We start from the raw sequence: 14,261 nt of genomic DNA, 5'->3' as shown, positions 1-14,261 counted from the left end.
AATTTCCTGTGTGTCAGGTTTTTTGGCAACAGAGAAACTCCACAAGGACTACTGTTTGTCTTTACACAGAGATAAAGAATCAGATTGCTTTGGCAACAGCCAAGCTTTTATTCAGACATGAGCTTCACATATCTTTATGAATTTAGAAATCAGTCAGAATGCTGACCACTGGCATTTAATGACTTCCTGTTTTTGTCTGAAATGCTTTCTATAGATAAAAGCCTTAGTTGCACCATCTCTCTCCTACAGTTACTAGATCAGGAGCATATTCCATTTTTCTTATTTTGAGGCATTTGAATGGATACACTTAAAATGCAACAGGATTATGCTTTTGCTTTTATTTTTGAAGTGTGCTTTGCACATTCCTCTTTTCAAGTAGTTTTTTAAAACCACTACAAGTATGTTCTAAAAGAGGGCTATTCAAACTCCTTTGGTTTGTAGATGTCAGTTGAGAATCCCTCCTGGTCTCCTCCATTTTCATTAGCACTGGAATTCTCCTTCAAAGATGTCAGCTGTGGAATACTTGAGGGCGGCTGGGTCAGCTGGCCAAAAACCAGTACACTCATTTGCAAGACTGCAAGCATCAGGCAGGGAATTGCATCAAGTGTTAACCTGGGCTAGAGTTTGGTGACCACCCATGAAATAAGCAGGTCAGTTCTGGTGGCTTGCTACTGCCCAGATTCATTTTCTCTTCAGTTAGTTTTATTTTATTATTTGTCCTCCCCGGGCTTTTCTGGTTTTTTGCTGTTTCAAACTTCCAAAGCTTTAGATGCTACAGGGGGACAAAAGTGCTAGGAGTGTGGTATTGGAAGTACCTACCTCTGGTGCCAGGCTCTATGGAGAGCCCACCTGGTGATGGCTAGGTGGGAAGACATGCAGCCGATGGGATCTCCAGAAGGAAAGCCAGGAGTGTGAGTGTCAGCAAACCCTGCCACCAGCACATGGCAGGGAGCACTCGGGGCAGTAAGCACAAGGTGCTGCAGAGAGCAGGCTCACAGAGATTCCCACAGCTGCCACGTGTGAGTCTGGCTGAACTACACTTGCTCCTCTTCACTCTGGTCTGGACTTGCAAAGTCAAGCAGGAAAAGAAGATGAAAGGTGTTGGCCCACCCTGAGATAAGGGAAGGTATGATCACTGTAGATGCAGCCCTGCTGACCACAGGCGTTTTGTGTCTGAGTACCTCCATGCTCAGAGACGATGGTCGTGCAGCTAGTGGTGCCAATGGAATTGTTGGCTAGTGGTTGTTGTCAGCTCCCTGTGAAACACTGTGATAGGTCAGATGTTTCTTCAGTTGACCCTTTGTGTAGCAGGTATAGGTGCCAAAGTGTGTCTGGTTTCAAAGAAAGGCTTTGGCCTAAAGATGTCACCAAAATATTTGTGTATTTTTAATGATAAATTGTCAGGGGCGATGTGGTGATGTGAGTGTCGGAAGAGAACAGGTAGAGCAGAGGCCAGCCTAGGTGCCAGCAGAAGTAACATTGGTAGTCAAGATGGTGTGTCCCCTTAGAAAGAGTTTTTTACTTTATTTTTTCTGAAATGAAAGAAGGTGATGAGGGTTGGATGGATGAACAGACACACATGAAATACTAAATACTAAGGCCCAGAAACAAGTGATGCTAACATACGCAGGACTTCACTCTTTGGGCTCAAGGCTTGCTACTCCTCTCACCCCAGCCAGAGCACAGGCAGAGCTCCAAGATGCTTTCATGTTAAGTTATTAACATGTTTTAAACCAGACAAATGTGTGAAGATGGAAGCAGATGGGTTCCTCAGAGAAGGGATGGTTTGTTGATGAAGATAGCCATGCCTTAAACACCAAAAAAATTCTGTACACCTTCAAAGGTGAATACAGATGTTTGAAGCAGACACATTCTGAATTCCTGCTGAGAAGAGGAAACACATTTTTGAGCAAGACATGCTTTCTCTGTTCCTACACAATCCAGCCATTATTTTGCACAAAGTCTGGGCAAACTTGCTAGCTGAAATTTCTAGAACAAGATTCAGCAAGAGGTTGGACTGTGTCTGTGCAGATAGCTGTGGAAAAGGCAGGAAATCAGGGATCTGATGAAATAAAAGCAGAACCAGTTTATTCTAAAATTCTTTTACAAACCATGAGTACAGTAGACTGGAAAATTTCCCAAACCTGTCAGTTACAGAATTCATGTGAGTTAAGATATTTGATAAACCTGAGGATAGAGTTTTATCTATAACTTGCACATTTAGAGCTGCTCAGCTCCCAGTAGACTAGAACACGGATCCCTAGGGACAAGGCATATGTAGTGTTATGAAAGAAAAACTGGTGGCTTGTATCACCCAGCTCCTTTCATATGCTCTCTAGTTGTGTGTTCTCTCTTATGTGCTCACATCCTCTTGGTTCAAGTCGTCTCAGAGAAGTATATGTAGGATAGTGTTGCATGAATATGAATGTAGGTTTCATTTACCTTTGCATTGTTTCTCATTTCCTGTTTTACACTGCTGTCCCCTCTTTTTTTCTGGAGATATCTCCTCTTTCTTCTACACACAGCCCCACCAGGTAAGTGTTTGGCTTGAAACACAAAGGCACCCATAGTGTTGAAGTCTCCCAGAGGCACATCAGAGAAGACAGCATTTTACAATCAATCAAAAACTGCAGAAGGGATGTGCTATGAATCTGCCACTCTTTCAGAATTCATATAGCTTCCTTAAATAAAAGCACCCCGAATAAATGAAACTGTTCTGATAGCACCTTTTTCAACATGGCCATTCTTACTGGTACCCTGTAGGCAGCTCTCCTCTACCTGGGGTATTTTTCAAGGACTTTTCTTCACTGTCATCCTCTTTAAGTCTTTTGGAGTCTGTGGGTGGAGAGGCCAGCCTTTCATATATGAAGTTCTTCAGAATTTGCCAAGTTTAGCATACAATTATTTTAAATTTATTAATCTTTATTAATTACTAGTGGTGGTAGTCACATTTTATTTCTTTACATGAAATTTCTTCTACACAAAATTCCATGGGTGGAAGCAAACATTACCCCTATGTTAATTATTTCCAGCAGAAAATGCAAAAAACAACAACAGTTCTTTCATCCACCAAGAACTATCAGCTATATTGTAGCAATGTTGTATCAAAATTGGGAAAAATTAGGTCAGACTAGAATTAGAAGAATCACTCCTACACTCTGTATGTTTACAGCATGATAAATGCTCTTCGTGATCTTTGGCATCCATAATCATTCATTCATTTTAGATTTCATGCTGTCATGTTTGCATCAGGGGAAAACAATACATAGCTGTAAACAGGCACTATTGCTTGCAGTACTTATCTCTGTTCATGCTCTGCACAAGATACTGCTCAGTGTGATAAGGAGGATTATTGATACCGTTCACAGATGGCTAGGACACGAGGAAGTGCAGTTGTGTTGCAGCTGATGAGCTTGCACCTCAGCTAGCATAGTAAGTGGCTTTCCCTGCCGAGGGTAGGATTATATCAGAATGTGGAAAATACCAGGCACTTCTGCAACCCTTCTTGGCTATGGTTTTGTTAATTTAAAAAAAAATCATTCTCCCAGAGCATTGCTTTTAACCTGCACCAATTGCAGAAGGACTCTTCTCCCTGATAGCAGTGATGTTCAGTGTCCTTTCCTCTCTCAGTCACCGTTGTCCAGAGGAAGAGGGGGTGCAGCTGCCTGTCACAAGTGCCACTCTGACGGCAGGAGGGGATTTGGAGAGGACAGCAGGTGGACAAGAATAGGAGGGCAACAGCAGCAGATTATAAATGTTCCTGAAGTTCAGCTGGAATGGATCTTTTCTGTCTTTAGTATGCTAGTTCCTTATCCTATTCGTGTAATCTTAAAAAAACAGCAAACACGGGAGATTTTTTTTTTCTTCTCCCACTCCCTAGAAGAGGCCCTTTCAATATTTTTCCTCTCCACACAGACTGAGGAATTTGCAGGGTGAATGTGAGCCCATGCCAGATATCAGGGTTAACACACAAGATGAACAGAAGAGAGCACATGAAAGGGACACAGTGTGGTTAAGGCAGAGAAAAAGGGTGTTTCAGAATAGGTGTGCATTGACAAGACCTACATCCCTCTGGAGCTTCTGAAGGACAGCAGTGTGTGACTTGGCAGAAGCAGAAGTGCTTCTTTTATTTTTCTCTTTTGAGTTAGAGGAAAACAAATATTCACAGAAGAACACAGACATAGGCTCTCCAAGGCAAAACACACACACACACACACACACAAAAAAAAAATAGTGCTGCTTAGGAAACACTTTGCCTGCTAACACAAGAAGTTTCATGCGTAGCCATCCAGTCTGGTATCCTAGTAATGAGTGACTAGTTCATCAGTGTTTATTCTTGTGTAGCTTGTTTCTTTTCTGCTGCTGTTTTTTGGAGTTGTTTTCTCTATTGTTCTTGTACTCACTGATCTTTGTGTGATTTATCATGGCTGGTTTCATGTGGTTTCATACTCTCTTTTTTACTTTTTGATTGCGAGAGTTTTTTATTGCGATCAAACCTTGCTGTGAGGCCCTGTCTCATTTACCCAAGGATTTCCAACATCCAGCTGCCATGGAAACATAATCTGCACTAATGCACCAGACAAGAGTTCAAGACAGATGTGATGTAGTCATACCACGATCACTGGAAAGCCTTCAGTGGACTTCTACCACAGCTCTGCAAGGCAGACAATGCATGAGGAGTTGGAGTTTCATTTCTCATTGAGATGAGAGGTATCACACAGAAGCAGAAAATTAGATTAGGTCATAAATGCTTTTTTGTAACTCACATTTCCTGCTGTAAAACACACTTCTTAGTACATAGGGACCCTTCAATCTTTTAAGAAGATGTGCTACTTCTCTGGTTCCCTGAAGATTTCCTATCTAATGGCTAGCCATTTACTCCTCAGCCTGATGGGCATCTCTTCTTCACCCAGCCCTCTGTGGCCTGACTCTCAGGACAGACCTTGGCCATGCTCCATGGGAACGCTCCTTCTGCTGCAGCTGAAGAGCTCATTTAGCTTCTTGCAGTGCCATTGCCTTCGAGGAACTGCCAGGGCTGGAGGTAATATTCCAAAGTGCTCTCTATCCAGGCAACTGTGCTCTTCAGCTACCCAAGGACATAAAGTCTGCATTTCTTTTTGAGTACGTTGGGCTCTCCTAGTGCCTTGGTTTGGCTATAGCACATCCACAAATGTTCAAATCACTGATTGCAACAGATCCTCTTTGTCTGTCATTGTAATTTAGGTTTGACCGCGTTTGTGAAATATTAAGACGCACCTGGAAATTACCCACACTGTACTTTAGACTGCTCTCAGTCCTGATTCTGAGCAGAAAAGCATCAGTATTATAGTGTATGCTTAAGGCTTTTCAGTATATGGCAGCAGGTAGCTTTTGGATGTTACTGTTTTATTAAATGTGATATTTTTAGATCTGCATTCTTGATTAAGGCAATTCACAACAGAATTCTGGGAGGGGAAGAATTTAATCTCACTTCCAGCTTACTTCAACAAATATTCTAAGTAAGTGGGGAGAAAAGAAATTTCAATCCTTGTTTCCCTTCCAGAAAAAGAATTCCACATCTAAGTGATAAATGCTACTAAATCTGAAGTATTAAGAGCCTGACATTTATGTTTTCCTTTGTATGTAACTCAAACACATCCTTGCCATCAGTGATGCTTCTCAGTATTTTCCAGTGTACCAACAGTTAAATAAAAAGTCAGCAATTTTTTGTGTCACCATTTTTGTGTCACCATTTACAAGCACTTCATAAGCTGCCAGAGCCATTAGCATGGGGACATGTTTTGCTAGGAGTAGAAAGGTGACAACTTGTGCAATAGTGACTTCCTTCCATACCTAGGTGAGAAGGCAACCTTTGTTTTTATCATTTTTCAGTGTAGCTTAAGCTGCACAGAGAACCTAGTCGGTTGCTCAGCCACAGTCCACTTTTTCTTGAGTGCAGCCAATCAAGCCTCAGCACATAGGTTATCAGACCTGTCTGAGATACTGAGGAGCCCAGAGAGGCTCAGGAACTCCATCTGAGACAAGTGTTCAACACAGTGGGCTGCATGTGGATTTTTCTGGGTGTCTTTGGGACTTTCTCAGTAGGAAATTCCTATCTGCCTCACCATAAAGCTTCTTGTTGCTGTTTCTAACATATCAAAAATTATGCCAACAGAATGTTCTGTTATTCCTCAGCAACAGATTAAAAAAAAATGGAAAATTGGAAGCTTTCAATTGCAACTTCGAACAATGCTATGAGAGCTTTCCTGCTAGTTCCATTGTTTCCACCTTGGACTTTTCTGCTACAGGCCTGGTGAGAATGCTGTCATTGTCTTTTGTCCTTCACTGTAGATCCCATGACTTGCAATGTTCCCCTCTCTGATGTTGTTCTCCCAAGGCAGCCTATAGTGAAGAAAATATATGCTTAATCTAGAATAAAGTCCACTGCTGCCTTACTAGCTAGAAGGCTGAACACTACATCCACAATTTCAACAGTGAGTGGTTGAATTTGAATTATTGACTTAGTTTCTGGAAAAACCAGCTCAGCAGAGCTTTTCTGTGCAGGGGGAAGATTCTATCAGCATGGACAATACTGCAAATAAAGAGATGCAGTTTTCTACTCTTGTGGCAACAGGTACAAGGAAGGGACAAAAGCCTGTAGTCCCTTGCATGGGTTTCAAGTACTCTTTTCTAGGACTGCTGGAATCCAAAAGAGCTGCAGACAAAAGCTATGAAGTGGTTCATGTGTTTGCTGCCACCTCAGCATGGGAGAGTTTCATCCTTGTGCTGTCAGATTGCTGCCAGAGACCCTAACAAAATCATTTGGTGAAAGGGCTTGATGTTTTGTGCTGGCAGCTAGCAGTTCACCCCCCAGCTTCTTTCCATTGGCGAGCTTTGTTGGTCTACACCATTAGTTGCAAGCAAACTCAGTTTAGGGGTACTTTTTCATGTGTAAAAAGCCTCTGTGTGTGGTTTCTTGGTTGGTAACCAGTGTCTGTCACCTGGAGTATATTGCAGGCTTGCAGATCCCTTCAGAAAATCTTCTTCTATTCAGTCTAGGTGGGTTTGCTGTCCAAACAGAAAGGTGTCCAACAGAAAGCTTACAGTTGCCACTGCCCAAGCTGGAAATTGCTGGCACCTTCCTGGCAGGCATGGCAAAAAGTCTGCATGCTGTGGGAACCGACTTAACCGCTAGCCCTGCAAGAGACCATCACTCAAGAGAAAACGGGAGCAGTATGTAAACAAATAAATACCACGGTGACAGGAGAACCAGTTTGGAAACGGCACTCACTGTGTAGTGCTGGGAAGCCCTTACTGCTGCTGCCTGTGCTAATCCTGCTCAGTGATGAAAAGACGTTGGTTTCCACCTCAGTAAAGCAGCCTGGAAAATCTCAGGAGCCCTGTCTTTGTTGTGGCATGATTGGTGTGTAAGGGTTTCCCCAGCACTGCTTATATTTAAAGCCTCTCTAACCCTGCAAGGAGTTACGATCCTCCTTTAATTCAGTACTTCCAATAAAGTACAAGGCATTTGATTTAATTTCTGCATTGGGCTCTGAATTTTGTTCTGGGCTTTGTTCTCCTCAGACCTTTGGAAAACAGAAAAAGGAGGGGGGGAAGTATTTTAATCAGTGTAAGACTCTTGGGCTTTGACACTACTGAAGCCTGATGAGCCTCTGAATTTCGATTGAATAGAGCCCTCAGAAAAGAAGTAGATTTGTTGAAGGATGGCATTTGAGTGCAAGAAGGATGTGTGTTTAGAACTTTCCATTACATAATGGGGCTGAAATGGGTTAACAAGACCCAGGCTTTCTTTTTCTTGAGAATTGCTGCCTGCACCACTCTTTTCCTATTACTGATTCTTCAGTCACAGCACTGACAGAAGGGTTTCCTTTGTTGTTATTAGTTTGAGAAGTAAATTGCAGTGTTGTTTCTCCTGATCAAGAGATTGACTAGTCAGAGGTCTCTAGCTGAAGGAAAAAATGTTCCTCATTATCAACTTTAAATGTAAATGTATTTGCCAAGCAGAACTGCAGATGGTGGGGGACTGATGCTTGGGGGTGTGTGGTGCTCTTTTGATGTGCTGCCCATAACCATTTACAGATCTTTGAAAGGCAATCCTCTCATCGGGTCAGTGAAAAGAGAGTGTGGGAACAATGCTCTTGAAAGAGAAATTAACCATTGCTTCTTCTGTCTGGATGGTTCTTGTGATGTTTTGATGAGTAATGGTGCATTAGTATATTTGTCGACTTTGTGTTTTGTCCATTCTTTCTCTTTCTAGGTGCTTTCATAATCTGCTGGACCCCAGGATTAGTCTTGCTGCTCCTCGATGTTTGCTGTCCCCAGTGCAATGTCCTGGCCTATGAAAAATTCTTCCTGCTCCTGGCAGAGTTCAACTCTGCCATGAACCCCATCATCTACTCCTACCGGGACAAGGAAATGAGTGCCACGTTCAAGCAGATCCTGTGCTGCCAGCGCAGCGAGAGCGCCAATGGCCCCACCGAGGGCTCGGATCGGTCGGCGTCCTCCCTGAACCACACCATTCTGGCTGGGGTGCACAGCAATGACCACTCCGTGGTGTGAAGCCACAGCCGGCCCTGCCACCGACAAAGAGCAGCGGGCTGTGGGGCAGAGAGGTGCCTGGCCCCAGGGAAGGTAACCCACTCACCTTTTCTCAAACACTAATGGACTACAAGCGCATCTTTTCCGGGGGGCCTGACATGCCAGCACAGACTGCCCCATCCACAGGACTGGCCGTTCTGCAAGGCCTTTGATTTCTACTTTGAAAAAGTAGACCATAGTTGCTTTGCAGAGGTCATCAATGGCCCTTGGAAAGCCTTGCTGAGACTGTTGGACTTTGCTGCATCTTGGTGCCAGTCTGAATCAACTCTGATTAATTAAGCTTATACCTGCTTCACTGCATTTACATGTAGCCACTTAGTATTTTTAAAAAGGGAGTAAAGGGGATAAAAATATGCCTATCATTTAATAGACATGTAATATGTATCACCATCAGCATGCTTGTGATGAACATTTTCTGTGCAGGGAGTAAAACTGTCCTCTAGTCTTTGTATCTTTAGACACACTGTCATAACTACAATAAAAAGAAAAGGGTTTTTTTTCTAACACAGGCAACAGGAAGATGAGGGAAACTGACCCTTCTTACCTTCTTTACTGGCGTTAGAGAATGCATGTTCTGTGTGTATGCAAATTGTTTTAATTATGAAAAAAGCTCTTTGTAAAGTCTGCTGGAAAGTAGAAAAGCATAGACTGTATTCCAGTGTTTGTTTAGATTATGAAATAAACAGTACTTTAGTCACAATGTATATAAGGTTCATCTTTGAAATGCAGTATGAAATTTGTAACATGAGGGGTACCAAGTTTTTTATGGATAAGTCCTTAAAGTAGGAGTCCCTAAGGCTCTTGAAGGGCTACAGTCAGGTCGGTAGACTGCAAAAATTGTATTTATGGCACATTCTTGGAATGCTTTTCTTGTTAATGGCAAAAAGCATACGCATTTTTAATGGGAAAAAGGTATGTTTTAATGGAACTTTTCTTGTAACTGAAAACAAAACACTTTCTGCATTTTTGCACTGAAAAGTATATGTAGAGTACCGTTCAAATGATGCCCCTTTAATTTCAAAAGCATTGGGCTACTAAGAACCAGGGCAAAATTTTATTTTGTAAATCAACACTTCACAAGGTAGTTATCCATTGCAAATAACTGGACCGTACTACAGGTAGTAGCCACACATGTACACTGTTATAAATACCTAAGGTAACAGGTGTTTTTTTTTCATGTGAGACTGTTTTGAAGAGAAATCTCACTCATGTGAATATCAGTTGCCAAGAATTGCTGATATTAAACAAAATTCATTAACAGGGGTAAATGTGAGCAAAGGTGGGATCTTGCTGATAAAAAACTTGGGACCTGTTTCCAGGAAATTATGTGTTCTGCTAACAATGTAAAATATATCAACAGTAAATTCCTGGCGCTGTTTTCATCATTGTAATTTGTCTATAACAGAAAAACCAAAGAAAACAAAAAAAGGGGGGGGGGGGGGGAGACCAGGAAAAAAAAAAAAAAAGAATGAAAAAATCCACACTCACAAAAAAATAACCCAAAAAACAAAAAAACAGAGGTATATATCCTTCATTGTACCATACTGGAATGTAACTTAAGGGATGATATTCTCCCGCTTGGGCAGGGAAAAAATGGAAGGTAGAGGGTCATCCCAGAAAAATGCAGTATTTTCAGCATCTCTTGCTTTGAGGAAATGCTTGGGGTTTATGCTTCCAAGCATAAAATTGTTTGGAATAGGCAGTTCCTTGCTGAGAGTGAGAAGAGAAACAAGTGAACAAACCTGCCTCCACTGAATAAAGTGAGAGTTTTGACACTCCTTTCAGTAAAACTGAAATCCAACTGAACTGTCAAGCTAGTTTTGTGTGGACACTGTGGAAGGTGGAATAGACAGAGAGAATAAACACAACATGGTCTGCCAGTTGGCCAAGGTTTTGAATATATCTGCTTGCTTTGAACAAAAATGGTCTTTTCTTCTTACTCTATTTGAGAGCAAGCGAATGTACAGGTTGATTTGGTTTTATTCACAGAAGTGTACTGAGAAACAGAAGACCAGGCTGTATGAACTTTTTCATTTAAAAGCAACTGCTTGCTAATCCACTCATAATTTTTTCCCTAGTGCCTGCTTGATACTTCAACTAGTGTAGGTAAGCAGAAGAAAGGAGAGTGTAAGACTGCGTCCAAAGACAGGGGACCTGTGACAGAAAAACGATTTCTCAGGAGTGCTTGGAGTTCCTTTATTCCTTGGGTCCAGCAAGAACACTTTTTCCTAACATCCCCACAAAAGTAGAAGATCATAGGGTTTTGGGAGGTTTTGGGCTGGGGAGTTGCTTTTTCCAAGTGTTCTTTTCACTGCTGTTTGCATGCTTTTATTGAACCTCACCTGAATAGAGTGGGAGGATGATGTTACAAAATAGCAGCAAATCATTCACCCTAGTTTAACCTGCTGGAAGTCTGGTGGGTTTTGAGAAGCCATGGGTGAATAACTTGAAAACAGGAATGCTGTTTTTGTTTGAGACATGGGTGGGTCCAGAGACCTCTTATGAAGACAGATGCCCAAGGAGATTTTCTGTCATCGTTGTGGTTGTAACTGATGGCAGTTGCTGTGCACATGCATTGATCAACCCAAGGAGGAACTCAACAATTTAAGAAGCCGAACCTTTTGAACTCTTAGCAGCAATTAAATTTCAGTTAACAGGAGTATTAATCCAGGAGCATATCTAATAACAGGTGGCTTTTCTTCTAAAAGGTGAAGTGCAATGTTTCAGATCAAATGCAACAGGAAGAAAATTGATGGAATTCCACTAGAGGAACTTACTGAGCACTTGGCTACTGTAAAAAAATTGATTAGTGCTTTGTGTTGTTGACATGTCGCTCCTATATCCTTAAGAAATCTGATCTGTGAATTGAGTACTTCTTCACAAACTGATGAAATTAAAGCTCCAATGAGCAGAGAGAATAAAAACCGGAGCATGGACTAGAAGGATTCATTTGCTCTGTTCCTTAGAATGGTTCCCGGGCATTTGTTTTCATCTCAGAATTTTTTCAAGTTTTGCTCTTCTATTCATATTTTCCAGCCTCATTGTGCAGTGGTAGAACTCACTTCTGCTATGTGAAAACATGGTGCAAAGTACTTAGGGAATAAGATTGCCCCACTTATTTTTACTTATCTCAAATTCTTCAAAAGGTTTTAGGAGACTTCTTAAAATACCAACGATCCTCCCACAGTCATTAAAATTCTTTTGTTGCTGATTGCCTCTGGTCCAAGTAAATCCTCTTGAAGTTCAAATGTAATGGTGTTTGTGTCAGCAATTGCTGTGGTGGGGAGTTGTGTATTAAAAGGAATATTATTTGCAGATCAAGGAAAATTTGTTTTCCTATTTCTTGTATTTTCAGTGGCAGTATAAATATGAAGAGTAATTAAAAAGATAGCCTTTGAATTTTAATTCCCTGTTGCTGTGATATATAGAGGCTAGGTAACTCATTGGTCAGAAAAAGCACAACCTTTTTATAAAAGATTGAAAATATATTCTATGTATTTTGACACATTGGTTTTCTTGTCAGCCCCTTTTTTTGTTCTGAGTATCACTTGACAGCTTCAGGCTGGCTTCTGACTGAGATACTAAAAGCTGGGCGGAAAGAAAAGAGGGCAGACCAAAACAAGGCTTTTTCAGTGATTCCTACAACTAAGCTTACCTCTCTGTCCATAGTGCACCAGTAACGAGGCTTTTTTTAATAGTTGCCACAAGATTCACCGATTCACCTTTTTTTTTTTTTTAACTCTGCCAAGTAGCCACAGCTGTAGCAGCATTTAAACAAGAGGGCAACAAAGGCTTGGAGCAGGCTACTCGGCAGAAAGGGCAGGCCAGCTATCTGCATGGGGCAAACTAAGCCTGGGTAACTTGGATGTCAAAGAGGAAAGGACATGACTTATGTCTAGTGTTTTAGTTCTCCTTCCTCTGCTAAGAATCTTCTCTCTATCAACCGAGATTTGTCCCAGTATGGGATTGCACTGAAATGAAAATTTTTGGGTCATTCCATGGACTATCTTTTGATCTGTACTGGTGAGGTGGGCAGGGGTTCAGCCATGGCCAGTCTGGGTCCCAGGAGCAGTGTGTGAGGGGAAACCCAAGTGGGCTCTGCCTCTGAAGCAGGTTTTATAGCTTTTTCTGGTCTTTGTGTTGCCCCAGAAGTATGCTACCAGATACCATACTTAACTACTGTAAATACCCCACCTGGGGTTTCTGTCTGTGACACTGCTACAGACAGAGCTGTCTGCAGTGGGTATCCACAGACAAAAAATATGCAGCTTTTTCTGTGAAAGAAATAAAAGTCCACCCTGCAGATTGCTCTTCCCTGGTGGGATTAAAAAGATCTCTACCAGATGGAGAGGCCTTGATGCAAACACTCCTGGTCTGCCTTCCAGTCAGTCTGAATCAAGGTAATGCAAAGCAGAGTGGGCAAAGGTGTTTCTCCAGGGCATTGTCCCCACCCCTTTGGAGGTGTGACCCATTCCTGGTGTCCCTGTCATTGTTTTGGGTCCCTTCTGACTGGAAGACTGGATGTAGCTGGCAGAGGTCAGTCCTAGCGAACCGTCTGGGTTTTTTTCCACTTGCTGCAGTGATAAATACAGGCTTTTCCTTCTTCTGATCCTGTTAAGGGCTTTCCTGTTATTGCAAGTGTACCTGTCATGTCCTTTCAAACCAGCTGTGAGGCATCAATCTGTGCTATACACTGATGTCTTTAAAGAGAGGATTTGCAACTGCAGTCTCATTTGTTCAGACAAATTGCTTGGGCTTTACCATTTGATTGGAGAGGCCACTACCAATAGAGAGTTACGTTCAAAAGTACTGACGCCCACAGCTGTCCAGCAACAGCGCCTTAAGAAAATATGCCCTTATCTTCCCTTCCATTTTCCTCTTAGAGGATTTTCTCAGAAACTATTCACCCAGCTCCTCCTTTCTAAATCTATCAAGGAGGAAAAAAAAAAAGAGGTTGATATTTACAGAAAACAAACAAAACACCCAACCCAAAACAAAAAAAATTACAACAAAAACCTCACAAAACAAAACAACACAACAACAACAACAAAAAACAAATGAAAAACACAGAGCACAAGGATATTAAACTACGCTGCTGTCTTCTGCGGTACATGGAAATCCAACACACTGATAGCTGCCAGCATTTTAACAAGAGCCTCCATGAAATGTTCCCATTTGCCTGTGATAAAATTCTGATAACCAGAAGTGTATGTGGGAGACTCAGGAATCTGTTAGTTTTTCCTGTTTAAATAAAGCCGTGTTTGTAATTCAAAAGTATTGAGAGAACCAGTGAGCTTTGGCAAACAATTTTGTTACTAAGTGCACTTACTGTAAATGTTTAGAAGCTGTATCTAGTACAATAAAGTATTTGGCATGTGTAATATGGAGTGTGAAAGAAATACCCTTTTTTGGGAGAGCTGGTATTTTTGGATGTGGACGGGAATTTATCAAAAACTGTATCAAAGCACAGGCTTGTCTCTTCCAGGAGACAGCATAGGGCTAAAACACAGGGACAGCAAAGGGACAGGTTATTTACAGTAAATCACTTAATCCATCTGTTTGTGATTCTTATATGCCCCCCTTCCTTTCTTTAGAGTCCACATTTGCACCATTTAACCTGAGACTTCATCTTGTTGCTATAGAGAAAACCTTTCCTGCACAGA

At 41.7% G+C, this 14,261-nt stretch overlaps 1 protein-coding gene across 2 annotated transcripts in view; it reads left to right on the top strand.

Annotated features, from left to right (window-relative positions):
- LPAR1 (lysophosphatidic acid receptor 1) overlaps window positions 1-13,979 on the top strand; it is a 72,094-nt gene extending 58,115 nt beyond the window's left edge. For both annotated transcript variants that reach the window (XM_063422057.1, XM_063422058.1), the window contains exon 4: window positions 8,258-13,979. In XM_063422057.1, the coding sequence (XP_063278127.1) occupies window positions 8,258-8,559 (302 nt within the window). In that variant the 3' untranslated portion in view covers window positions 8,560-13,979. The remainder of the gene's footprint in view (window positions 1-8,257) is intronic.
- The last annotated feature ends 282 nt before the right edge of the window (window positions 13,980-14,261 follow it).

Source organism: Prinia subflava, chromosome Z (genome assembly GCF_021018805.1).
Source record: "Prinia subflava isolate CZ2003 ecotype Zambia chromosome Z, Cam_Psub_1.2, whole genome shotgun sequence".
NCBI lineage: Eukaryota > Metazoa > Chordata > Aves > Passeriformes > Cisticolidae > Prinia > Prinia subflava.
The sequence above is the reverse complement of the archived record's forward strand: the minus strand, read 5'-3'. Positions and strand labels throughout refer to the sequence as shown.